The 26857-nt window shown below is 38.5% G+C and overlaps 1 protein-coding gene across 2 annotated transcripts in view; it reads left to right on the top strand.

Moving 5' to 3' along the window:
- Positions 1 to 22567, top strand: part of GPM6A (glycoprotein M6A) — a 237782-nt gene extending 215215 nt beyond the window's left edge. For both annotated transcript variants that reach the window (XM_040966060.1, XM_040966059.1), the window contains exons 4-7: positions 5060 to 5213; positions 10020 to 10096; positions 10654 to 10719; positions 20510 to 22567. In XM_040966060.1, the coding sequence (XP_040821994.1) occupies positions 5060 to 5213; positions 10020 to 10096; positions 10654 to 10719; positions 20510 to 20662 (450 nt within the window). In that variant the 3' untranslated portion in view covers positions 20663 to 22567. The remainder of the gene's footprint in view (positions 1 to 5059; positions 5214 to 10019; positions 10097 to 10653; positions 10720 to 20509) is intronic.
- The last annotated feature ends 4290 nt before the right edge of the window (positions 22568 to 26857 follow it).

Below are 26857 nucleotides of genomic sequence, written 5' to 3'. Positions count from 1 at the left end.
TCCACTTCCAAATCAGCTCCCTGATTATGGACTGGGAAAGCAGTGGAAGATAGCTCAAGTCCTTTGGCTCCTGCACTGACTTGGGAGACCTAAAGGATTCTGGCTCCTGGATTCGGATTGGCTTTGCTCTGTCCATTGTGGCCATTTGGGGAGTGAACCAGTGAACAGAAGAAGTCTTTTCTCTTCATCTCTGTAAATTTGCCTTTCAAATAAAAATAAATTTAAAAATTTTTAAAAATTCAGCGAAAATCCATCATAATCACATGTAGATGTTCAAGATATAGACATAATTGATTTAGGAAAGGCTTAAGTATCTCTTTTCCATTAATCAGATGGTCATAGTGTTTGAAATTGGTTGAAAAAGACTATCAAGGGACGAAGCTCTGTCGAAGCTTTCATGAACCTTCCTGATAATAGGGTCTCTAACTTCTGAGCCATTTCTGCTCATGATGAACTAGTAACAGTGTGTCTTGCTATTCGTAAAATGAAAGCATGATTTTTGAAACTCTTCAAATCCATTTCAATATGAGAATAATCATTGCAGTATGTTGACAGAAATAGTAACCTGTGATCAAGGTGATGATACATTTTTTTTAGATGAAATCATAGACCAATTTTATTCATTTTGCCAGGGTTTAAATCTGGAGTATGTTGGCAATGTCATTATAATGTAACATTACATTCAAACTGTGGCGTATTTTCCCAGCAGTTAGCCATCTGTAGACACGGAGACTTTCAGAGTCAGCTGGCTTCTTTCAACCAGGGCTGCTGTGATCTAATGTGCTATTTTACATCTTTCTGCACTCATATTCTAAAACTTGGTGGCTGTAACAAGTGTAATTTCCTTAGACATAAAGTTGAAGTTCATAGGAGTTTCTATGAAAAGCCAATTACCTTTCACAAATCACTTTTAAGTTAAGTACATTATAGTCTCAATGGTTATGCAATCAAGGATTTTTGATACGAGTTTTCATCCAAAGAATATACAATCTGGCTCCTTGCTTCTCCATTTCAGTTTCTTTCTGTTAAACTTCCAACACTCAAAAATAATTAATAGCTGCTGATTTTAATGTTAATATGTGATGAGTTCGCAATTAATTTATAAGGACAAAAACAAAAACACAACACGTATCGTAACAAGATATTTGTTAAAACAGTCATTTGCAAATACTAATGAGATGACACTACAATAATTGTGTGATAATGGAATTCGTGGGTATTAATTAAATATCTGGCATCTAAATTCTATCATTTTATAACAATTTGACTATCCTAGATCACTGAATTAATTAATGTGTTTGAGACAGAGGGAGTTTTGATAACACTACTTTCTGTGTAATTCAAGAGGAAATAGTGACCAGTTTAACATATGTGAGTAATTCTACGTAACGATTGAGATGAAGAAAGCCAGTGGGGTCAATTTATATGTGTAACTTCTGCACAACTCATCATTCCCAGTAAGAGCTACTAGAAATTTAAACTTATTGTCTATTCAAAGCAATGAATAGTAAGTAGGATAGAAGCAGTTTATTTCTCTTTTCATCCAAGTTGTGAAAATACAGAATAATTTTTGATAAATTGAGTTTAACTTCCTTTAAGTTCAGTGTAGAACTTATTTTTCTGCTAAGCAATTTTGTGCTTTTTCTTTCCTTTTGCTCACATGACAGGCTCAAGAGAGTTATTCTTATTTCCACTTCACTAATGAGGAAAATGACTCTACTAGGTTACATGATTTGTTAAAATTGCCAATTACTGAGCAGATCATCTAACTTCATGTCCAATAGTAGCATTATAATTTCTTAAAGTTTTTTGTTGTGCTTTCCAGAAGTTCTTATGGAGTTTAGCTTTAGAAAGAGTTTCATAAGAAAGCAGAAGATAATAAGTGCAGATAAAATGAAACAAGTTTTCAAAATCACAAGGCATTTTAAATCCCAATTTTTTTTCTACTAAATTTGAGTACTGTATCAATTTACTTAAAATTTACTCAATTTATAACAAAATATCATGATTATCAATGTGAAGCTATAACAAATGTATAATAAAGTAATATTTTACAATGGCAAATAAGGACTTTTTTTCTTGAATTACATATGATCAATTTGAATAATTCTTCAGTTTTAGGAAATATCAAATTAGGAACTAAAGAGTCAAGATAGAATTATAGTTTTAGTTTCCTCAGTTTAGTGAATTTGAAATGATAGCCTGAAATATGACTAGCATAGCACTCAAACTTCAAAAGTGAAGACTTCTGTTTTCTTAGCATTAATAGTAGCGGAAATCTTTTCTTGTAGTAATTTACTCTTTGATACCTTGCCTCATTAATTTGCTCAGCCATTACAGGTGGCAGAGGAAATAAGGTATAATTCAATACTCCAGCCTTTTCAAAAGTCATACTTTTCATTGTCTTATACAGCAGGAGTTGCAACACTATTCATCGTGTTTCTATTCAGGTTGAGTTTGAATTTATTGAATTATAAGACCCAGTCTATGTGGCATAGCACCTTCAAAATAAACTTTTGAAAAAATTCCAGGAGATAAACAATGAAAAATAAACCACAGACTAGAGCTTTGAGCATGCTGGTTATTCCCTCCTGGACCTAGCAGTTGCTTTTAGTTCACTTAATTGAGTAGCCTTGGGGTTCACAGTAGCAAATAAGGAAAATCTCAATGAAAAGTGCTTTTCTTCCCTAAAGGAGTTTATTAATGGATTCTTCACTTTTGAGGTAGTTTTAATGAATCTCTGGAGCCACTCTTAAGAGGAAGCTCACTCTGAATAATTTCTTAAATCCAAGAAGCATTCATTTTTAAATTTCTCCAAGCATAAACTAAAATCTAATATTTTTATTATGTGTAATCCTGTTAAGGTACAAAGTATTTTGATAGTAGGTATAGCAGTCATGATAATATTATTAATAATAAACTAGTTAGAATTTTGTCAAGATTTCTCATTTGTCAATCTATACAAAATATTTTTCTTATGTTATAATGTCAGACAACATGAGAGATCAGTTTAGAATTGTTCTCAATTTACAGAGGCAGAAACACAAGCAAGAAGGGCAGAGTAGACTCGGCAAGCTCAATGCCTGTGCATTTAACTGGTGTGCCGGAAGGCCACTTTGATTGCAAAATAAGCAGGACATTTGGGGAAGGGATTGCCCTGTCATGCCATTGCTTGTTAAATAAAAAAAAATGTCTGTCTCTAATATGCATTAGAACTAAATGGCAAAACATGAAAATCATTGCATCATATCCTTGTATATCGTATTAGTGTGAAACATTGCTTGGTATTGCCATTCTATATGCTTATCAGTGCTTTGGGAATTAACCAAGTTTTGTCATCTTGACTGGCTGTTCAAGGAGTGAAGTAATGGGATAGGCAGGGCTTTGGGAATTTTGAGCTGGTCCTCACACTGATGGGTGAACTTCAGGTATTGAAGTGCTTCACTTTCTAAATTCCAAAATGGTAAGGAGAGGAAGATAATGTACTTTCTGGCTGTACATAAGAAAAAAGCTGGATGGGAATGCAGAAAACTTTGGACGTGATGCAATCACTCCTTTGTGGGATGTGAGCATAATCAATATTCAAATTTTATTAAGATTTCCAGACCAAATTTTGTATCATTTTGGATTTATATAGCTTACGCATGTCTGCTTAATCTGTTTAGAGACATTTTTGGCACATTTATTATAATTCAATAATTTCCAGGCATAAAATTCTTAAGCTGTTGCTTTGAGAGAAGCAGATCATATTTGAGATAAGGTGAAGCGATGTTATTAGAAAGCATGCATTTGATTGCATTCTGAGTTTCTGAAGCATAGGGGCATTGGCAGCTTCAGAAGGGTACATTTCACACGTAATCGGCTTTAAATCGTTCGTGTTCTCACATTTGTTATATACATTCCTTCTGTCATTCATCCCAATAATCTTTGTTAAACAAAATACTACTGTCGCAAAAGTGCAGAACTCATACAGCTGACTCATGACTTTTCAAAAGTACTATTTACTATCTATTATTAAAGTTATTAGATATGTTTCACTTATTTCAGATTGCATCATATCATGGGATAAAATCTAACTTACCACCTAAGAAATGGATTGGGTGGAACAAGAGATTTGTTTTGTTCAGCACATTTATAGAATATGACTATTATGACAAAATGACTATATGAAGTGTTAATGTTAAGCCAGTGCACACTAGATTTTGTATTCATGTCTTCTGGAAGGGTACTTTTAAAATTTCAAATCAATAGATATCTATAAACATTTAGCTTTGGTGTTCAAAGATGATATTTTAGACATTATATTTATTATCATTCATCCACGACTATTTGCATCTATATGTCTTTTTGTTCAGCATCTGTGCCATGCTTGAATTTAAAAAATTCTGAAGCTTAATGTCTTACTCAATTGTATTAAAAATACATGAAACCTTCTAATAAATTTACAAATGTTCAATCTTTCTGAAATTTCTCAATTTTGTTTTCAAAATTAAAATCATAGATTGTTATATTTTTATAGAAAATGTAAAAGTAAGGTGCTAAGTTGTGAGGTTCACAAACTTACTAAAAAGAAGTACTTTTGATATTATTACATATTGATTTGATTTGAGAATCAGCATATTGATAATGTTAATCATAAGCATAATTAAATGACTTAAGCATGAAAAATGCAAGTGTAGTTCATTGGTAATATGAATTTATTGCCAAATTGTAACTGATTCGTATGTTTCCCTATAAAATATTACAGAATCTTTTGTAACCATACAAATGTTTTCTGAAATTTAAAATTCTGTTGGAGAGATTGTAAGAAAAGTACATGAATAACTGGTATTCAACTATCATGGGTTAGTTTTCCTTTATTCATTACAATCTCTGCCAAAATGAAAATTTTCAAACAATTTTTCACTTCACTTATTATGTCCACATTTGCATGTCTTGCCAGACTGACATTGCTTATCATGCTGTTTTAATTTATGTACTAGTGCAGTAATATTCTGGCATGTGTTGAGTTTTCCATATCAAGCTCGTGTTTTCACTTCTTGTCTTTTCTCTGTTTCAGTTTATTATGCTGACATACCTTTTCATGTTGGCCTGGCTGGGAGTGACGGCTTTCACCTCTCTGCCAGTTTACATGTACTTCAATCTGTGGACCATCTGCAAAAACACTACGTTAGTAGAAGGAGCAAATTTCTGCCTGGACCTTCGTCAGTTTGGTATGTACCCACTGAATTTCTAGCTGAAAAATATAACTGTTATTTTACCTAATAACCATTTCTAAAATATCATATATCCTTTTGGAATTAATACTACTTCTACTGTGGACATATATTCATCAGAGTATTTACTCTTAAGATACTCATTTTTAAATTTAAGTAAGAAGTTGGTCTCTCAGCGGAAGTATAGATATGTAGATATATTTGAACAGACTGTCAAATTGCTTTTCTTAGTAGTAGCGGATGTGACTGTGGCTTATCTTTCCTGGTTCCTGATTCCTTGCTGTTTTCCAAATTCATGTGATGACTGCATTTACTTTCAGTCTCCCATGACAAACTACACAGACTGCTTCATGTGAAGATGCCTTAGGAAAAATGGATGACCAAAAAAATTTGACCACTGAAGAATAATAAAATCAAAGAAGGCTAAATAAATGAGCAACTGTCCTTGGTTATGTTTAATTAGAGCTGAAACCTTGTGCAGTAATAAAAATTATTCACATGTGTGTGAGCTTGCCGTGTAAAACTCTAAGTACTTCATACATATTAAATTGTTTAATTCTTTGAAATATATAATGTGAACTGACTTCACTCCTTTTCTAGATGACAAAGCTGAGCCACAGTTAGTAAAACTGGTTTGTCTAGAGTTATAAGCTAACTGACAGAGCTATGAATCAAACTCAGGAAAGTGAGCAGACATGGAAAGAAGTCCAAAATTAGCGTGTAAAGTTAGAGTGTAAACTTAGGTAGTTTTTTGAGATTCTAGTTGTTAATTTCAAAAATATGAGTCATATAATTTATAAAAACATACTAAACTATATTTGCAAACAGGCTTTTCTTTCTTAAGCATGAATTAAAAGCACAACTATTAATCTCTAGGAATATTAAATGTGTTTTTCTCATTTTTTCTAATGAGTTGTTCTTGTACTTTAAAAAAGTAGGGAACACTTTACTGAAGGGTGTCCAAAGGCCCTGTAGCTCTATGGGTGTGTTATAGTTCCTCTGTAGTCAACTGTGTGTTCCAATACAGTGGTCCACCTGGCATCTTAATAGATGGAGTTCTAAGGCCTCCTGTAGTACCACCCACTGGAAAAGCAGGATGATATGTTTCATGGATGATGTTCTTAGCAAGAAAGGAATATACACATTTCTTCTCTTGGGGAAGTTTTAATTCTTACAATTAAGTTCTTTGTAAACACAGGGAAAGGAAGCCCCAGCAATGGCTGTTGATAGGAGTCACCTCTGAGCAGCTGCTTTAAAACCTTTGCCTCTCAGTGATCACTTTGGTTGTGAAGTAAATTTCACCGACTGTCATGCTTTCTGTGGCAGCTAAGGTGGTAGTGCATACAATTTAGTAATTCCAGGAAAGTACTTCTTAAATGTTAAACTTAATTTCCAAAGGAAAGGTAATATTTTCCACATTTATTAAAGTAAAATGTCTGTTACTTTTCAGTCTACTCAAATTCTCATAGAACCAAAACTAACCTAATTTTACTTCAAATATTGAGCTTTGTATTGCTCAGGGTATATGATCCTCTATAATATTAAGCATAGGATATGTCTTACAGTGATAGAATTTTATAAATAGACTTCATTAATTACCAAATCAGACTTTTGATCTAAAAATAATGGGATTCTAAGAGGTAAAGTAATTTTCCAGTGGGATGACTATCTATTAGGCCATGCTACTATTAAAAGCTGAGTGTTCTGAATCTTGGTGCAATCATTTTTCACATAAAATCTTTCAGGAGAAGGGTTTTTTAAAACCATAATCTTAAGTAAAATAGTATTATATTTAGTAGGCACATTTGAACACATCTGCTATCCTATGTCCTAAGAATGTTTAACTTTAGCTGTCCAAGAGGAGTTAAAGTTGAAGGTGGAATCAAGGTTGTTAGTATACTGACCTTAAAATAAGAAGATTATCCTGGATCAGCCAAATGCATCAGTTACAAAAGGTCTTTAAAAGTAGTAGAATCAGAGGCCTTTGGGAAGCTGGGTGTGGCTTCTCCCCGTGTCTTTCCCCCTCCCCAAGAGGCAGGATGGAAAAGAATTGAGAATGTGGAAACAGTGGTCTCACCCACTTTCCTGTAGTCTTTGACCCTTTGCGCCTTAATCATCTATGTAAAAATTACCAAAAAAAATTTTTTTTAAATTGTAGAAAAGTCAGAGGGAAAGTAGCCAGTCAAAAAAAAAAAAAAAAAAAGGGACAGGAAGATGCACTGTTGCTGGCTTAAAGTATTAAACATGAATGTAAAGTTTAAACCGCTTACTGTTTACAACACAGCTTTCAAAGTTTCTGGAAGGATAAGTTTTCTCATGTAGCTATATAAAGTTTTTATCCATTGTTAAATGTTTTTGTAGAGCTCATACTATAAAATCAGTTGCTCTTCAGCTACTTATCTGCCCTTCATGGAATGTCACTAAGACTCTTCTGAGTATGTGCAAAACCACGTAACTATTGTATGGTATCAGAAAAGAATCAGTCTTCAAAAAGCCTTCTGTGATTGACACAGAATTCACTAATATTCATCCAAAACTGGGGCTGAATAAGTGAGTAATGGATGAAGAAACTGTGGTATACTGTGGAATAATATTCAGTCATTAAAAAGAAGGGATTCTACCATTTGCAATAAAATGATCCCAACTAGAGCCCCTTCTGCTCAGTGAAATACGTCAGTCCCCAAAAGGCAAAAATTCTGTGTTTTATCTGATATAAGGCAATATTCATGCAAAATATAAGATCAACAGATATATTGGTAAATAGGCATACACATATATTCACCTAGAGGAACTGTATAATGAGGACTAGCATACTGAGAAGTGAAGATACATTGCAGTATGAATCTGTTAAATATACCCTAACAATTGGACACTAGATTTTCCACCATTGCCAATACCTATAATGCCATGATACACTTAAAATGGCAGAATATTGGACTTGTGACTGTTGCTAAAGGACTTTGTAATAAGGTGGTGGGTGATGGAGCAGAGGGAGATTGGGGAAGGATGAAGGGTAGGTGAAAGGGAGGAATCCCCATACGTATAAAACCTAATCTTGGAAAATAATAATTAAAAAAAAATGTTCTTTAAATGTCTTCCTTTATGTTGTGAAGTTGTCTCATTAGCATATAAATGGCATATTTTATCTTAGAAGAAATTAAAGCCCTTAAGCTACATAATGGCAACTCTTACTGTACAATGACTATTAAGCCTGTTTCGTAGAGGTATGAATCTCAATATCCATTCAGATGCACTTAGTGAACAGATGATTTCATATAAATCCAGAGAAAAGCACAAGAATCAGCTGATAAGTATGAAGAACTCAAAGGTAGCTTATCATATTAGGATTTTCTGTATTTTTAAATGTTCCATAAAATTACTTGCATTTTTAATGTTTTATTGTAACATCTTGAGCTTGCATAGAACATAGACACACAGAGCATTTATAGGAAATTTTTCATTTTTTTCTGTGTGGCACTGTTAATTACTGTATTCATGTCTGCCATATAATTCAAGGATGTATTGGTAAAGCAGTTACTGCTTTCTTGTCTAGGCTAGTCCTTTGTGTCTGAGTCACTGTTACGTGACAAGTCAAAGGGAAGTTAAAATTATACGTTGAATTAAGATTTCTAGGCAATTGATCAAATCGAATTGTGAGCTCAGAAAATGAGTAAGTGAACAGATTTCAGGTAAAAGGTATAGGCTGACTGCAGGTTTTGGAGTGTTTAATAATATTTAAATAAGTAGCATTGGATAATGCCAGCAAGGAAGACAGATGGCTGAGGTCTCTTGCTTCTGACTTGAAATGAAGCAATTAGACAAGGAACTTAGAAGCAGGAGCCAGAAAGATTAGCAATTTGGGAACAGAAGCACTGAGAAAATGAGTACATGGAGGAAGATGAGTGAGACGCGCTCCCCAATACTGCTGAGCACATGAGAGGGACCGTACCTGATGCACTTTAAAGCCAAGGAGGTGCAAATATGTGCTTACTTATTAAAGCAAGCTTAAAAAGCTGAACATGCCGAAGCTTAGATATCAGAGTGCCCACAACATTTAACCTTTCTGTTCATGTGCATGTTTGGCACTATGGTAATTCTCAAAACAAAATTTAGCAGCTATTATAGAATGGATTTGAGCAGTCTTCTCTAAAAATGAAATCTAGAACTATAACCGTGAATCACCAGTCTTCTTGTTTGAAAGAATGCATTGCTCCTGGTTTATATAATAGCTCTGGGCTAGTTTTAGACTTTCTGATAATTCTGTTGGTTCTGATATACTTGCGCCTTGAAGCGGTTGGAGAAAGGATTAATATGAGTTCGATCACAACATTAAATTCCTTTCCACTTACAGTATTTTTTTCAATATTAGCTGAAGAGAAAGTGCCCCTTTGGGCAGTGTGTTTTAATAGACTAACAGAAGCATTGTACTAGCCGAACAAATTAACATCTTATCTTCAGCCCGCCGGGGCATAGTTATCAAAATAATTGTGATGACTACACCATCGCTTTAATGAATCAAATCACTGAATTATCTACAATTGAATGTGAAAATTTGAGTGACTAGATTCAGTTGATGTCAGATGTTTTAAAAATATTACGTAATGCTTAAGGGCCAAAGTATTGCGCACCTTTGGAATTCATGATTCTACGTACAATTATATAGAATGAAAGTGATGGATTTTTTTTTTCCATTAAAACACAACATGAAATATGTCTGGCTTGGATTTGATTGTCAAAATGTTTCTCTTTTTCTGTGTTCATGAAAATATTTATAATGCAAAACCAATTTTCTACATAATGTAGGGATTGTGACAATTGGAGAAGAAAAGAAAATTTGCACTGTCTCTGAGAATTTCTTGAGGATGTGTGAATCTAATGAGGTGAGTGTTTCCACAGCTTTTAATTTTATCAGACATTTTAGTAACTTACTTTTTTTACTTGCTTTATAGAACATAAGAATCTAGATTGAAGTTCCTCTATTTTTTTTCAGACTTATTTTTAAAGAGAGTGATACTTTTCAGAGGATGTAGAGAATAAATGCAAATGAAATGGAAAATTATGACATTATATTTCAATAAAAAGATAAAACTATTTGAAATTTTCAAGAAAATAATTTTAATTGACTGAAAAATTCAATTATATTAAACTTAAGTTTCAATTATATGAAAGAGATAGCTTATTGCTGTAATGTTACAATAGGTCATCATCAATCACAATGTCCTCATGATAATGGAATTGTATTCAGATTTTGAATTTGAAAGGACTTAAATAATTTGCAGTTGGAAAGACACTGTAATGAATCTTTTCTATGAAGCAAGTGATCCCAGGCTCTTTTTTGTTGAACATGGAACACCTTGTTTGTGAGACTGTCACTCCTAACCTTTCTCCTCCTTGAGGTTCTGACACACGTTTTGCTTCTCTTTGGTTTTCATTACAGCTGAACATGACTTTCCACTTGTTTATTGTGGCACTTGCTGGAGCTGGGGCAGCAGTCATCGCTATGGTAAGACTCCTTCAATTTACATTGCAAAACAGTTGACTTGAGGTAATAACAGCTTTTAATGTCTTATCAGCCACAAGTAAAGAAAGGGAGGAATAATTAGAAAGTAAAAAAATTAAAAATAAGATGTAACCAATGAAATACTAAGAAATATTGTCATTAGCAAAGAAATAATATTTTGTAGTTGATTAAAATACTCAACAATAAGTGACAAAGTTAATTAATTAGAATTTTACATATAAGATTATCATTTGCATGAAATTACTTCTTAGCATATGTCGCGCCCACGTGTCTTACCGCCCAGCAGTAAGAGGCAGACGCGAGTGAAGCCTTCTGCGGTAAAGTTTATTGCGCGCACAAAGATGAGGAAGAGGAAAGGGGGGGACCCCGGCAGTCTTTCTGCTCTTATGTGCTGACTGGCCCCGCCTCCGCCGATGATAGGTCGGCGTCATGATCACGCAGGGTCCTGGGCGACTGGATTCGTCAGTCCCCAGTGTTCACGTGCCGGCCACGCCGCAGCTCACTGCGCATGCGCTAGGCTACGTGACACGCACGAAGGTGTGGCTTCTCCGGCCGGCGCCATTTTAGGCACAGCATGTGGCCAGTGCATACAGATGCGGCTTGCAACATCTCTCCCCTTCTTACACAATAGAAAAAATAAGCTGGTATGGGCCTGTCTTAGGTTGTAGACTCAAGGCGCACGATCTGTCATAGGGAGGCTGCGTAGCTTGACGTAGTCCCTGTCTTAGACTGATAATTGTCTGGGTCTATCTTACCCGTCATGGGCTACAACCGCGGTGGTTGTAAAGAGCAATGTCTCGACAAGGCAGTTATAAGAGTGACTACCCTCTCGCGTGCAATGGATAAGTCCTGCGAGGTGCAAGGGCTAGTCAGGTGCATCATGCTCGAACTCAGTGCAATGCCATAATGGCCTGAGGTGCAGGAGCCATGATGTCCATGCTCTTAACTAAACCCGTTGAAGCATGCTCAACCATACCATGGGGGAGTCACCATACTGCATGGCTAGTAGGGCTTGATGTATTACCACACGATCTCGCTGAGCGCGGTGTCTCAGATGACACAGGCAAAAAAGGCATAAGGCACAGCCTGCACACAAGAGCAGAATCAGCACAACCACTCCCACCCATTCCTTAGTATGGGAAGTGATGTTCCAAATCCAAGTGGCCAGGGTTTCAGCAACAACAGGATCCACCCGTGTAAAATTAATCTGGACAATGGCAATTCACAACTCAGACTGTGGAATATCAAATTCTCTCGTCCAATTTCCTAAAAGATAAGAAGAAAGCTGGCAAGAAAGATTAGCAGCCGTTGAAACATTTTGAAAAGGAATAGAAGTAATACATAAACCTTGACACTAAAATTCTCAGGAAATGCTTGAAAACAAAGCGCGTCCTGTAGGGGGAATAAAAAATTACTCACATTCTCCTTAATATCATCATAAGGGAGAAAAGGCAAATCCAAAGAAGAAAAAATCAAGGAAACACTCGGGCTGAGTGGGCGGCCGGTAAGGGTCGTGGAAAAGCACTCAAAACTCCTCATCGTGGCTCAGCAATCACGATCCTCACAAGCACCATACAGACCATTAGTTGCACCATCAGCCGTGTTTGCACTGGGCGGGGCACCATTGTCCTGTGGGATTGTAGGAGGAGTTTCTGATTGCGGGGTTGCATGAATCTTCCCCAAGTCAGATCCTGGTGTAAGCGCTCCAGCGGTTGCAGAAACGTCAGAAGGCGGTGATGGACAGGAACGAGTCAATCGAGCTGGAACCCAAACCGGAACTGGGGCGTCCTGTGGAAACACACAAATGGCTCCTCGAGCCTGCCTAATAACTGGGTCTGGGCCCTTCCATTTGGACTCCAGAACATCCTTCCACTTGACCCAAGATTGCTCTTGCGCCGTGTTAAGGGAATGACGATCTGCAGCACTAAGGCCTTGCTCATCCAGCTGTAAAAAATTGATGGTGAAGAGAGCCAGGGCTAGAGTGGCCCGAGGGCTCTGACTGGCGAGGCCAAGTGATTCCCAGGTGGTTTTTTGTTTTTGTAACAATTCCTTAATAGAGCGATGAGCACGTTCGATTATCCCCTGACCTTGTGGATTATAAGGGATGCCAGTCACTAATTTGACGCCCATCTTCATGCAAAAATCACGAAATTTGGCTGAAGTATAGGCGGGACCATTATCAGTCTTAATACATTCAGGTTTACCCCATGCGGCCCATGCTTCTAAGCAATGCTGGATTACATGGATGGCCTTCTCCCCAGTTAGAACTGATGCAAAGAGCACACCAGAAAAGGAGTCCATGGATACATGAACAAATTGGTTCCTCCCAAAGGATGGGACGTGTGTCACATCCATCTGCCACAATTGATTAGGTCTCAATCCCCTAGGATTGACCCCCTCATGTGAAGCAGGTCTAAATTCGCAGCAGGCAGGGCAATCAAGAACTATCTGGCGCGCTTCCTTTCTAGTGATCCCAAATCGGAGTCTGAGGGTCTGGGCTGAAACATGAAATTGTGAATGAAACTGGCGGGCTCTCTCCCCTGAGGATGGTGGAGACACCATCATAATCATGATTTGGGTTCTGGTGGCGGCATCGGCAAGAGCATTCCCTCGAGCTAATGGCCCTGGTAAACCTGAATGAGCTCGGATATGGGTTATATAAAAGGGGTGGCTTCTATGCCAGATGGCCTGTTGAATTTGTTTAAAAAGATCCGCCACCGGGCCGGACCCTGAAATAGAGCCAGCGGCCTCCAAAACATTCACTGCATTAACAACATATTGAGAATCAGAAACAATATTTAAAGGTTCTAGAAAGGTTTGTAAGGCAAAAAGCACCATATGGCATTCTACCCTCTGAGGAGAAACCGTTGCAAAGGTCTTTTTTATTACAGTATCTCCGGCAACTAAGGCTCCGGCTCCTGTCGAGGAACCGTCAGTAAAAATTGTAAGAGCACCAGGGAGAGGACAGGCACTGGTTCTTATCGGAAAAACCACAGGATGTCGCTGTAAAAATTGTAGTAATGGATGCCTTGGAAAATGATTATCAAAAGTTCCCTGATAGACAAACATTAAGATGGACCACTCATTGCTACACCCACTCAGCACTTGTAATTGCTGGACAGTATAGGGGACTATTATGCGGTCTGGATGACGCCCAAAATGAATTAAGGCTAATTTTAATCCTTTAAACACTATTGATGCGACTGCAGATGGATACCACTGAATAGACTTAATCTGAGAAACCTGAGAATGAATCCAAAGTAACGGGCCCTGTTGCCATAATACAGCAGTGGGGAAAACTTCTGTAGGCAATACACATAGCTCAAAAGGCTGATTTTGATCTAGGCGTACTAATTGAGCCTTTTCAATAGCTTCCTGGACTTTTATTATGACCTGTTGTGCCTCAGGGGTGAGGGTTCGCCTGGAAGCGAGATCAGAATCGCCTTCAAGCAGAGCAAACAAAGGCCGTAACTCTTGAGAAGAGATCTTAAGGAAGGGTCGCAACCAATTAATATCCCCCACTAATTTCTGAAAATCATTCAAAGTTCGCAAATGAGAAATCTTGAGGCTTATCTTTTGAGGCTTAATATATGTTTCTGTAATTAAAGACCCTAAGAAGGCTTTCACCTGCTGTATTTGAACCTTCTCGGATGAAATCATAAGGCCATAATCCTGTAGAGCCCGCTTCAGATCAACGTAAATCTGTAACAACTGATCTTGCTCTTGAGCACAAATTAAAATATCGTCCATATAATGGACGACGCGGGCCGCTGGAAAACGATCTCGCAGTGGTTGTAACACTTGGGCAACATAAAGTTGACACATGGTAGGACTGTTAGCCATCCCCTGGGGCAAAACCTTCCATTGATATCGTTTATCCGGCTCTTCATGATTAATGGAGGGAATAGTAAAAGCAAACCTCTCCCTATCCTTCAATGCTAATGGTATAGAAAAAAAGCAATCCTTCAAATCAATCACTAATAACGGCCATTGCTTAGGGAGGGATGACAAAACTGGAAGGCCACGTTGAACGGGGCCAAAGTACTGCATCTGTGCATTTACAGCTCTTAAATCATGTAGGAGGCGCCACTTTCCTGATTTCTTTCTGATAACAAAGATAGGAGTATTCCAAGGAGAAACAGAGGGCTCCAGATGTCCCAAATGTAGCTGTTCCTGAACTAATTGTTGAGCAGCTTGGCATTTTTCAAGAGAAAGCGGCCATTGGGGAACCCAAACCGGCTCCGCTGTTTTCCAGGGTATGGGCAGCTGCACGCCAATGGCCGCTACTAAAAACCCAGACCTTTACGGCCTGGATTTCCCCGGGGTTCAATTGGCTGGACAATACCTTGACTCTGTTTACCTAAACCTTTTCCTTGAATATAGCCCATTTTATCCATCAACTTTTGAGAGACTTCAGAATAACCAGAGGCATTGGAGACTAGTCGTATCCCCATCTGTTGAAGAATATCTCTTCCCCAAAGGTAAACCGGTAGGTTCAGGACATATGGTGTGACTGTCCCGCAATTGCCTTCCTTATCCTTCCATTGTAGGGCTCTGGCACTTTGGGATGGAGCTTGTTCAAACCCCAGACCGCGTAGGCTATGAGAAGTTTGAATCAAAGGCCAATCACGCGGCCAATACTTGGAGGTTATGATGCTCTTATCAGCTCCTGTGTCTAAAAGTCCCATAAACGGTCTATTCTCTATTTGCAACTCAAGTATGGGTCTATCGACCATATCCATCATTAAATTTATATAAGGAACCTCTACTCGGGTCTGGACAGTCTTATCTGCACTAATTAAAGCTGGTAAAAATATGAGTTGGGCTATAGGATCACCTGGCGCAACAGCAAAAGCACCTCGTGCAACTGAGCACAGCACTGAAAAGGAGCTAGCTTCCGGATGTAAAATTCCAGGTGTTACAATAAAACCTTGAGAGCTCAAGGCTGCTCGGCCTATCACAAGCCCGACCGCACCAGGTGGTACCGTGTCTGTTAAGATGACCGGTACCGGCGTAATGCCGTCCTCTGGTTTTAAGAGGACTCCGGTGGTGGCACAGAGGTCCAGGCTTGCAGGGTGTCGCTCCTGGCAGGGTCCCCTCGTGCATGACGGAAGAGTGCCCGGTCGGTCAAGGGGACCTGGGCCTTCGGTCCCCATCTCCCATTTTTTGACTCCTGGCTCGAGAGAGGGCGTCCTTCTATGTCCTTCACTGACTTGCACTCATTGGCCCAATGTCTACCTTTGCGGCACCGTGGGCACATCCCAGGAGGCTTATTGCTAGGCCCTGCACGGCATTCCCTTTTCATATGTCCTGGTTTTCCACACTGAAAGCACACAGGTGATATTCTCTCCCTATGATTAGACCTCAAAATGGCGGCCGCTAGTCCATGAGCTGTTAAGGGGCCTCCTGTATCCCTACAAACCTTTAGCCAATCTGAAATTCCCTTGGACTTACGATCCTTGAGTAGGGCTCTACATTCTGCATTACACTGCTCCCAAACTATCTGCTCTACCATTCTAGTGTTCTGATCTCCCTCTCCAAAGGTCCTTTCCACGGCCTGCATTACGCGTGCCACAAAATCAGCAAAGGGCTCATCCGGCTCCTGCTTAACCTGTGTAATGCCCAGTTTCTCTTGCCCTTTAAGTGAAAGGGCCTTCCAAGCCTTTATAGCTGCAGTAGAAATTTGAGTATAAACTGGCCATGGATATCTCTTTTGATTATCAGATTATTGGCCTTGTCCGGAAAGCATATTATAAGTCCAGGTCAAAGCATCACCGCCGCGCTGTTGGTTTGCCCGGGCGGTCTCAGCCAAAAGCTCTTGCCATAGGCTCTTCCAATTTAGATATGATCCGATATTAGGGAGAACAGCCTTGACCACAAATTGCCAATCAGAAGGAGTCATATTCATTCCCCCCATACGTTCTAACAGGGACAAAGTGTAATTGGCATGAAGACCATATTGCTTTACAGACATGGCCAATTCTCGCACTAATGCTGCATCTACCTGTCTGTAAACTCTTTCCCTTTCTTCTTCTAAGACGGGGAACATATTTTGAAGTTCCCGGCGTGTGGCTGGATCGATGAAGGAGGAGCCTGCGCCACAACTCATGGGTGGGGCAGATGGCCTCACAGCAGGAGGAGCCATTAGTGTAATGGCTCCAGAGCCCTGAGGCCATGGGCCGCTCCTGGCCGGCGCAGTAGCACCGCCATTCTCTTTCTTCTCCTTTTCTGATCCTCCCCTGTTTCCTGCGGGTTTGCGTTCTAAGCGCCTATCTCGCCTATCCCGCTTGTACCCTTCCTCCGCGTCGGACGTCTCCGAACTTGATGAGGAAGATACTGCTTTCAATTTCACCTCTATTTTTTGCTTCAAACCGGTTCTCCTCTCCCGCTCTGTTTCTGAGAGACTATCCTGGGCAGACTGAAGGGCTTTGTCACTCTCTCTGACCGCTCCCCTACGGAGGGCATAAACCCTCTGCAAAAATTTCACCAGAGAGAACCGTGCGCCCATGTCTATAACCAGAGGCGGTGGTTCCTATACCTCCGATTTATGCTCCTAGTCACCCGAAAGTTCTCCCTCTCAGAGCTCCTTACCTGTCTTTTGGCCGCAGTTCTGACTTCCACCCGTTCGAAACGGGAGGCCCCCTCCAGGTCCCGGGTTCCCGGCACCAGTTGTCGCGCCCACGTGTCTTACCGCCCAGCAGTAAGAGGCAGACGCGAGTGAAGCCTTCTGCGGTAAAGTTTATTGCGCGCACAAAGATGAGGAAGAGGAAAGGGGGGGACCCCGGCAGTCTTTCTGCTCTTATGTGCTGACTGGCCCCGCCTCCGCCGATGATAGGTCGGCGTCATGATCACGCAGGGTCCTGGGCGACTGGATTCGTCAGTCCCCAGTGTTCACGTGCCGGCCACGCCGCAGCTCACTGCGCATGCGCTAGGCTACGTGACACGCACGAAGGTGTGGCTTCTCCGGCCGGCGCCATTTTAGGCACAGCATGTGGCCAGTGCATACAGATGCGGCTTGCAACAAGCATATATATGTATCTCATTTCATTTTTCAAAAAAAACTAATCAATTTCTGATATATATTATTAGTGATTTCCTGTTTAAGTGGGAGCATAAACAGGAACCATATATATGGCCTATTAGAAAAAAGCAATTTATTTTTACTAAAATAAATTTTGCTAGTTCAAACTCATGCCTTATATATCCATTTGCCTTGAGATATGTTCAGTCCTTAATATCTCATCTAGTTGTTAGATTTTTATTGAGTCTGAGGGAATAAAACACTAGTTGTTTCTCGCGCTCTCTTTTATTTTTTTTCTGTAACTTATTCCAGTAACAAATTGTAGTTTGTTTACTGAAGGGCAGATATTAACAATAAGCATGCTTTCTGAGCAGCATTAACAGCTTTTGTAGTCAAGATCTTTAGTTCTTATTTCTGTATCATATCTAATAAGTAGTGTAGAATGCTAGAAATTTCCTGCTCAATGCACAGTTATTATGGTTCATAATATATATAAATAATTATTTATAATATATTATTTATCTGTTATACATATAAATATTATATATCATATTTATAAATATATTATTTATGCATACATACACACATATAATATTGTATTATGTATATGTTATTTAATATATTGTCAAAGTAGCACTTTTCAAAAAAGTCTATCTTTTATCAAGGGCTAAGAATTGGAATGATGAGACAATACTAGCACAATAACAAATCCAATCAAAACAGTGATTTTTTTTTTTCATGTACATTTTTGTTTTTAATCTGGTTATTTTATTAAAAAGTGTTGCTAAAATATTCAATACAACTGACTCTATGCCACTGTGAAAGTGAGTTTTAAACTATTTTGATAATTATAACTCAAGCTCAACGTTTTAGCTATGGTGATTATAAATCTCTACATGGGAATTTTATTTCAGAATGTGCAACACTTAATAAGATCATGTTGGCTAATTAAATGGAGGGATCAAAATAGAACATGAAGCAAAAGCTTTGTATTCTTAAATTAATGCTTAAATATCCCCTGGGGAACTATCGCCATGTCTGGCCAGTGGTGAACCAAGCAGTCAGTCCCAGGCAGCCCAGCCCGACTGTGAGACCAGAAACATGGATGGCTGTCCAAATCCACATAACAATCCAGTAGATATTTTAGTGACATGCATATAGTTTCTGAACAAAAACACTCCTGGATTTCTCTTCAGTTGTTCATGCAGTCATATTTAATGATTAATGGCTATGTTTTCTCAGGTAGAAAGAGTAAAGTTTTTGATAATCTCAATCTCCATTTCACTGAGAGGCACCATCTACTTGACAAGTACTTTTTACAGCACTTGTTATCATTTTAAAAATCTATTCACTTTACTTATTTGAAAGACAGAAGGGGCCGCTCTGATACACTCCCCGAATGCATGTAATAGCAGGGCTGGGAAGCCAGGAGCCAATCACTCAGTCCACATTTCCAACAAAGGTGATGTGGAGCCCACTACTTGTTGCATCACCTGCTGCCTCCTGAGATGCGCACTCATTGTAAGGAAGGTGGATTTGGGAGTGAAGCCAAACGTGATCTTAGGCACGCCCGTGTGATAACTGGCAGATTACTGCCTTGCACTTGATATCTGAGTAAGAAAATACTGCGTCTGTTTCAATCTATGGATAAAGCCTTATATATTTATAGGAGTATGGTCAATAAGCAATCACTGTAAGTGCTATAGTGTTAAAGACTATAAAATAGCTTAAATTTTTCATTAAAAAAACAATGTGTAGCCAAGTATATTATTTTTAAAATAACTTACAAAAATATACATGTTCTCCTATGTTCTTATATTAACATTATGTTTTGGATTATCTGTTAAATACTTGAATATTCCAAATATCCACTATTGAGAATTGGCTTTTCATTTTTTATACCCATCTGTAATTTTCTAGGATCATTCTGCATCTTTGTTCAAAATACTCCTCACTAATTATCAAAATACTAATGTTCTACTTATTTATTGGATTAAAAAAATGCCCTCCATTTAAAACTCAGAGGAAGTAACTGTGTGCTGAGTTTCTCTCCAAGTCATCCATCAAAATCCATAAGAAAAAAAAAAAGAGGTGCAATGTTGAATCAGTTCAAGCAATAATTTCATTAGTAGATATAAACTGATTTCTTCCTGTTTTAGCATAGCACTATTCCTAAGATTGTCAGTGTATATAAATATATATTAAATCCATGCAGCACAGTGCTTTCTGTCCTGTAATTATAGCATGAAGAGATTGAAAACTCATTGTATATTAAAAAAAGGATAATTAAATTAATTGGCTCATTTGGGAATTTCCAAGATTTCTCTTTGAACTGTGCAGTGAGTAACAAATCCCCTAATTCATTCAGCTAAGTTTCATACAAATTGTATAAGAGAATTTGTGACTATGGACTATGAATTATAGATACAGTAGTGTGCATAGTTTTAAGATTTGGGTAAATGAAGGCAGAATGGGCAAAAAGTCTCATAGTACGAATCAGTCCTGGGTTACTTCACATTTGAAAAATAAGAAGAAAAATATCTAAAGAAAGGGTGCTGCAAACATGGTTCAGTTGGAGGAATAAAAATATTTTACTTACATTGTTCCTATTACCATAGAATTTTTGGCTTTTGGTTTGTATTTGTATATTTCCCATATAACTATATGTTTTGAATATTTCTTTCCTGATGTTAATATGTAATGAATGCACTGAACCGGTGTCCAGTATAAATTGTGTTTGTCTTTAATTAGGTGCACTACCTTATGGTTCTGTCTGCCAACTGGGCCTACGTGAAAGATGCCTGCCGGATGCAGAAGTACGAGGACATCAAGTCCAAGGAGGAGCAAGAACTTCACGACATCCATTCCACTCGCTCCAAAGAGCGGCTCAATGCATACACATAAACACATGGCTCTGGCCTTTGTACCATTTAATGCATTGGTGTTTAACTAAGGGCCATCCAACCATCTAATTTTGGGGAAAAAAAAAAAAAAAAGAGTGCTTCTCATCAATGATGTGTAGGGTGACCTATGAATCACCTGAATATAATTCTTTGTTGTCTAGCACTTAATTTCCTAATCTGTTAAATTGGTTTTATCCGATCTCTTCTACAAGCTCCTATCCAGCCTTTGTTTGTTTTGAAATTTCTGAAACTCATTTAACAGTTCTGTAAGATCAAAAACACTAGCACTGTCAATTGATTTTGTTTTTTTAACCAATTCCATGTGTTATACATAACACCTTTTTCATTATTTCCTATGCTTTGAAATGAAAATAGCTTTTTATACTTTTTAGTTTTGATTTCGGTAACTAGGTTAACTACAGGTAATCTTCAAAGGGACCATTGTATATTATGAATAGCAAAGATACCATCATAATAACTCTTGTTAAAATAAGGAAATCTTGTTTGGAGATAAGTGGCCATATTACTAAAGGCCCTGGCTAATGTTTTCATCAATTTAAGGTGCAATTTCTAAATTTATAAGAGTAGGTTTAAAAAAAGTGCTTCTTATCTTTGTTAACATTGTATTTTTTCTTGATGTACTTAAGAGGTATGTCTCTCTGATTACTCATATTTATGTTGTGAGCATGTAGAAAAGTAATGCTAATGCATGGCTAGTTGCCTTGATAAGATTGTGACACCAGGCTTAACTTTTAAAGATTAGTATAGAGACAATTTTAACGGAAACAATTACTGTGAACTACTGGAGAATGATCTTGTGATTTAAGCAGTGGCTGGATTGGAACTTTTAATATGCTAATGTGGAAAATAATTACCTTTATGAAGGTGGTATCTTAAAAATAAGCACACTAATCCCCTCAGAAACTGTTTTACCTACTTTAATGGATTGCACCTCTGTAAACTATTCCTAAAATGTGTATGATATATTTGAAAAGGCTTTCATTAATATAATAGCTTGCTTGCAGCCTTTCAATCTATGTTGGTTTACCTGTAGTGTTTTCTAAAGTGTGGTCAGAGGCCACTATAGAATGTATTGTTTGGAAGTGTAGTGAGACATTTGTGTTTTTATTTCAAGTAAGTCATTTTAACTGAATGTTCATTCATAGTCATTCATATAACGTACCTGTATCAAAGAAATTTTAAAAAACAATCAGTATTACTGGACCAAATTCGATGTTTGTTTCAGCCTTGACTCTTCTTTTGATTATTTCTAATGCTACAAGAATGCTGTAAAGTGTCTTTTAAAACGATATAGCCTGACGAGACATTTCTGTCAGTGTATAAATCTAGGTAGTATTGTGCACTGACTTAACCATTGTGAACTCCTTTCTCAGTGTAAGTGCATTTCTAATAAAACTTATTCAGTGAAACAATCTTTGTACAACTACTAATCATGCATCATCAGTACTTTTACAAGTTCTTGTAGTAGGTAGGGGGATATTAGAGTTATCTGTGGCATGATTATGCATTCTGTAGTATTAATTTGCAGGGTTTTTTTTACACTGAGATTATCTTACTGGTTCAACATTTTTTTTCTGATATATGCAGTATTACAGATATTCAGCAAAAGTATTAATGGGCTCTTTAAATTCTATATTATAGTGTTTCAGTTCTGTGTCTACAGTTTGTGATGATTTTTAAAGCTGTCTCCTAAATTTATGTAATGATGTTGACAATTTGATTTCTAGTATTAGAGTTTGTATTTTCACAGAGTGCTTTGTAGCAGGCATTGCAATTAATCTGTTTTGTACATATTTGTGCCAACAGCTTGATGGTGGCGTTTTTGAAATGTAGAACAAAGTGCTTGCAAAATGTAATAAATATACTTGTGTACTTTGTGTACTTATTATTAGTTTCTGCAGTGATTGTTGTGTTTTAAAATTTGTTTTGTTTATTTCTCTTTCTTACATGTGTGTATTCTTTTTGGGTGAGGTAGGCGTAATCTGTCAGGAGTACGGTTTCAGTCAGCTTGCCTAACACTTTAGGAGTCAATGGAAATAATGTTCAGAGATGATAATTGGGGAGTTTAACATGTGGGAAAGAGGGAGGGACTTTGGAGTGCATTTCATTTAGAACGCGGTAACTTTCCTCATGTCTCCTGTGTTGCAGTTGGATTCTGTTGTTTCACAGTATACATTTGTGCTTTGGTGCTTCACAAACTAATAGGAAAGACTAACAGTACTCAAAAAGAAAAGGGATTTCTTGATTTGCCTCAAAACACCCAGGTGAGAACACTATAATGAAAAAGTTGTTTTCTAGGTTTTTGGTTTGTTTGGGATATAATTTCTTCCAAGATGTGGTAGACATTTAAAAATAGTAAATACGACTGAGTGTGGTGATACAGCAGCATGAGCTGCATGGGGAGCCTCCATCCAGTAGTGAGATGCCAGTTCAAGGCCCTACTACGCTGCTTCTGATCTAGCTACCAGCTAATGCATCCTTGGAAGCAGTACGTAACTGAAGCCCTTGGTCTACCCGTGTAGGAGACCTCACTGCTCACTCCTACCCACCCTCTCTGTCACACTATTTTTTAAGTAGATAAAAGAAATAACAACACTTTTTGAAAGATTCATGTATTTGAAAAGTAACATTGAAGAGAGAAAGGAGAGACTTGGAGAGAAATCTTTACTGGTTCACTCTCCAGAATGCTGCAAAGGTCAGGACAGATCAGTGCCGAGTCCAGGAGCCAGGAGCTTCATCTGGGCTTCCCATCTAGGTGACAGTGGCCCAAATACTTAGGCCATCCCCTTCTGCCATTCTCAGACCATGAGCAGGGAGATGGATTGGAAGTGGAGCAGCCAGGACATGAACTGGTGCCCATATGGGATGCCAGCACTTCAGGAAGCGATTTGCCTGATTATGCCACAATGCTAACCTCCAAATATTGGGAAATAGTTGCTGATGAATTGCTAATTTCTGCCAATGTGTTTCCATTGTTAAGAAAATGAAAAATTCATCTATTGGACAGAGTAACTTAATCACCTTTCAAAAATTATTGTGAGACAATATGGAAACAATTACCTATCTAATTATTTTGAAATAACAGTCCTTTCAGGGATATTTTGAATTCTTAGCATAGCAACAGGACAACAAAAGTTGTATGTGAAACACATCAATGTAACCTAAAATTTCAAAATACAATAAGTAGCTCTGCATTTGTACTTGAGTTGTACTTGAGTTGTACTTGGGTTGCAAAACTCCCAGTGGGTGCCTGAAAATTTGGATAATCCCAGACTGTATATTTACTCTGTTTTCTTGTTCTCTAATAGTTTAATTTATAATAGACACAATAAGAGATTAGCAGCAGTAAGCACTAATAAAATAAAACAGTGATAGCAATTCATTATAATAAACAATTTGAATGCGATGTGATGTGTGTGTGTGTGTGTGTGTGTGTGTGTGTGTGTGTTTCTCAAATGCCACAGGAAACGCAGAATATGGAGTATGGATATGCTCGAAAACAGATGATTCATGTCCCTGTGAAACAGTGGGATGTTGCAATTTCGTATTTTCAGAAAAATACTTTAAATTTAGAAACTGTTTACTTCTTGAATTTTCTATTGATATTTTTCAGATGGTAGTTGACCAAGAAAAAATAAAATCGATGCGCACAGAACCACAGATAAAGGCTCAGGCTCTAATGGGTAAGATACATGTATGTTTTTAAAATACTGATTATTACAATTTTGAAAACTTTAAAGTCCATTTATCTTTATAAAATGCACTTTCTTTTTTACCTTTAAATTAAGTGATTCCATTTGGGAAATTATAAAGTTGGGAAGGAACAAGTATTTGGATCTCCACCACCCTCACGGTAGACACTGATAGAATCCTGGGCTCTAACTGGAGCCTGGGACAGCCCTGGCTACTGTGGGTATTTGGGAGTAAAGCAGTGAATGAAAGAAGCCCCTCTCCCTACCTTACATCCTCCTTTCAAATAAATTAATAAACATTTTAAAAGAAAAGATCAAGTAATTAACTCATTTTTATCATAAAAGAGAAACCTGTGGTCTAGCTCTCATTTGAGAGTCTTTCATTTACTTCTTCATGTTAAAACTGACAAGTAGCAGATGTGCTCAAAGAGTGAGCAAATCTGACTTATTTTTGCATGAGACAAAACAAAAGCATATAATTTTAATGTGTATTTGTCTGGGTGACTTGGTCGTTGAAATATGCTGATGCTGATGGCATCTGAATGGAGCTGTACTACTTTATAACACATTATTTAGGTCTGATGTAAAATGTTCAGATTTAGTGAAGGCAAGTCTCTTTAAAATGCCTCGAATTTCAATGGCAACACCCTTCTACTGCACTAAATAAACCCAGGACCTTGAGTTTCTTCTTACAAAAATAAATTTTACCTTTTAGGTTATTAGCTCCTTTCCACAAAATTTCATCAGGTTCAAAAATTGAAAAGAAATTAAAGTAAATGAACTGCAAATGAAATATCTTGATAATTCTATGTCTAACATGTGATATCTTTTATTTTTTTTTTATTTTTTTTTTTAATTTTTATAAAATTTTATTTTGACATTCTTTACATAGTTAATTAGGGTAAGAAGGTTCAAGGGCTACATGAAAGTGGATAATACTAGTATGTTTTCCATATTGTTACCTTCATGTTTAAAGGGGGTTATTTAAGGGAGAAGGCCCACCCATTTTCCCACCCTCCCCAGATCCCGGATGTAGGGCATGCGCTGAGGTTCTTGCTCAAGTGGGTTTGATATTGCAACAGTTATGAATCGTTGTCAATCTTGCCACTCCAAGCACTATGAGGGCTTTGAAAAATCCACTGATTGACATAGTCCATCATAGCGGAGATGGTTGGTTGACCCGTTCTGTCTTCTCTCTTTTCTTCGTTAGGGTTTTGAGTCCAGCATTTAGATTAGGAAGATCTCCAAAGAAACTTCTTGTATGTGCTAACAAGTACAGGGCCCGGCACCGTCCATCGCTCCAATCAGCTGGTGGTTGCAGTTGCTGGGTTGGTTCTGTTTTCACTCCCGACTTCCACTGGAACCAATGGGTGTTGCAGTCCAGCCTAGTTCTGCCCAGCACATACTTGGCCCTCACATAAACCAGCGGGAGCTGCAGCCTAGGTTGGAGCGACCCACAATAACCCCCACCAGGCCCACCCCCTACCCTGGTTTGCCAGTAAGTGTAGCAGTAATCCAGTCTGTCCCACACCCCATTCCACCCCAGCCGCTATCTTAGTTATCTTAGTTTTATGTCCTGTGGAAGTGGTAACCCAAGAGGGATGAGCCCACTATTTCCCTCCCAGGCCTCTCCCACTCCCAGATTCCAGTTGATGCTGCGTCTAAGCCCAAACAACCCTCGCCCACTTTAATTTTGTTTGCACCAGTAGGAATAATCCACCCAGCCCGGCTTTTCCCTGATCTGGTCCGCACGAAGCCCACAGGTGTGGTAGCTCTGCCTAGTCTGGTCTGCCCCCATCCCAGCCCATGCTCTCCTGCGGAAGTAGCTGTCCTGCAAAGGAACCCTCCCTTATTCCCCTGTCAGCTCTGCCCACTTCCTTTCTTGTTCTCAGGCTGGTAGGGCGCTGCGGTCCCTTCCGGTACAGGCCACCTCACCTCGGCATTCCATAATGTGCACTAGTCTTTGTTGCGACCAACCCTAGGTCGACCCACACTGGTGCCTGGATTTGCCAGTGGATGATGTGGACAGATTCAGCCTGGTCTTGCCCCCACGTCAGCCAATTGTATGCCAGTGGGTAGCTTTCCATGGCCTTTTCTGGGCTGTTTCCTATCATGTTTCTTGCGTTTACCTGCCGGGTCTGTGTCCTGCCAGAGGAGTTGCCCAGGCTCCTCCATCAGAACCTCTCCCAATGCCAGGTTTCACGCTTACCAGTGGGTCCATGAGCCAACCTTACTCAGTCCACCTCCTGTAATAACAGGAACTGTGGCTTTTCCTGACTGGCCTTCCACCCAATCTGGTTCTTGCTGTTGGATGTTCCAGCCCAGCCATGGTTTGTCTATACCCACATATGGCTCACACATGGCTCAGTAGGGGTTTGAGACCCTGCCTAGTCCATCCCACATCTGCCCTGGTCCTCCAGAACACCAGGGGGAGTCGGGGTCCGGCCCGGTTCGGTGCATCCAATCCCAGTCCACACTTGTGC

The sequence above is a fragment of the Ochotona curzoniae genome, unplaced genomic scaffold, assembly GCF_017591425.1.
Source record: "Ochotona curzoniae isolate NIBS_2020 unplaced genomic scaffold, NIBS_Ocur_1.0 scaffold_4505, whole genome shotgun sequence".
NCBI classification, from domain to species: domain Eukaryota; kingdom Metazoa; phylum Chordata; class Mammalia; order Lagomorpha; family Ochotonidae; genus Ochotona; species Ochotona curzoniae.
The sequence above is the reverse complement of the archived record's forward strand: the minus strand, read 5'-3'. Positions and strand labels throughout refer to the sequence as shown.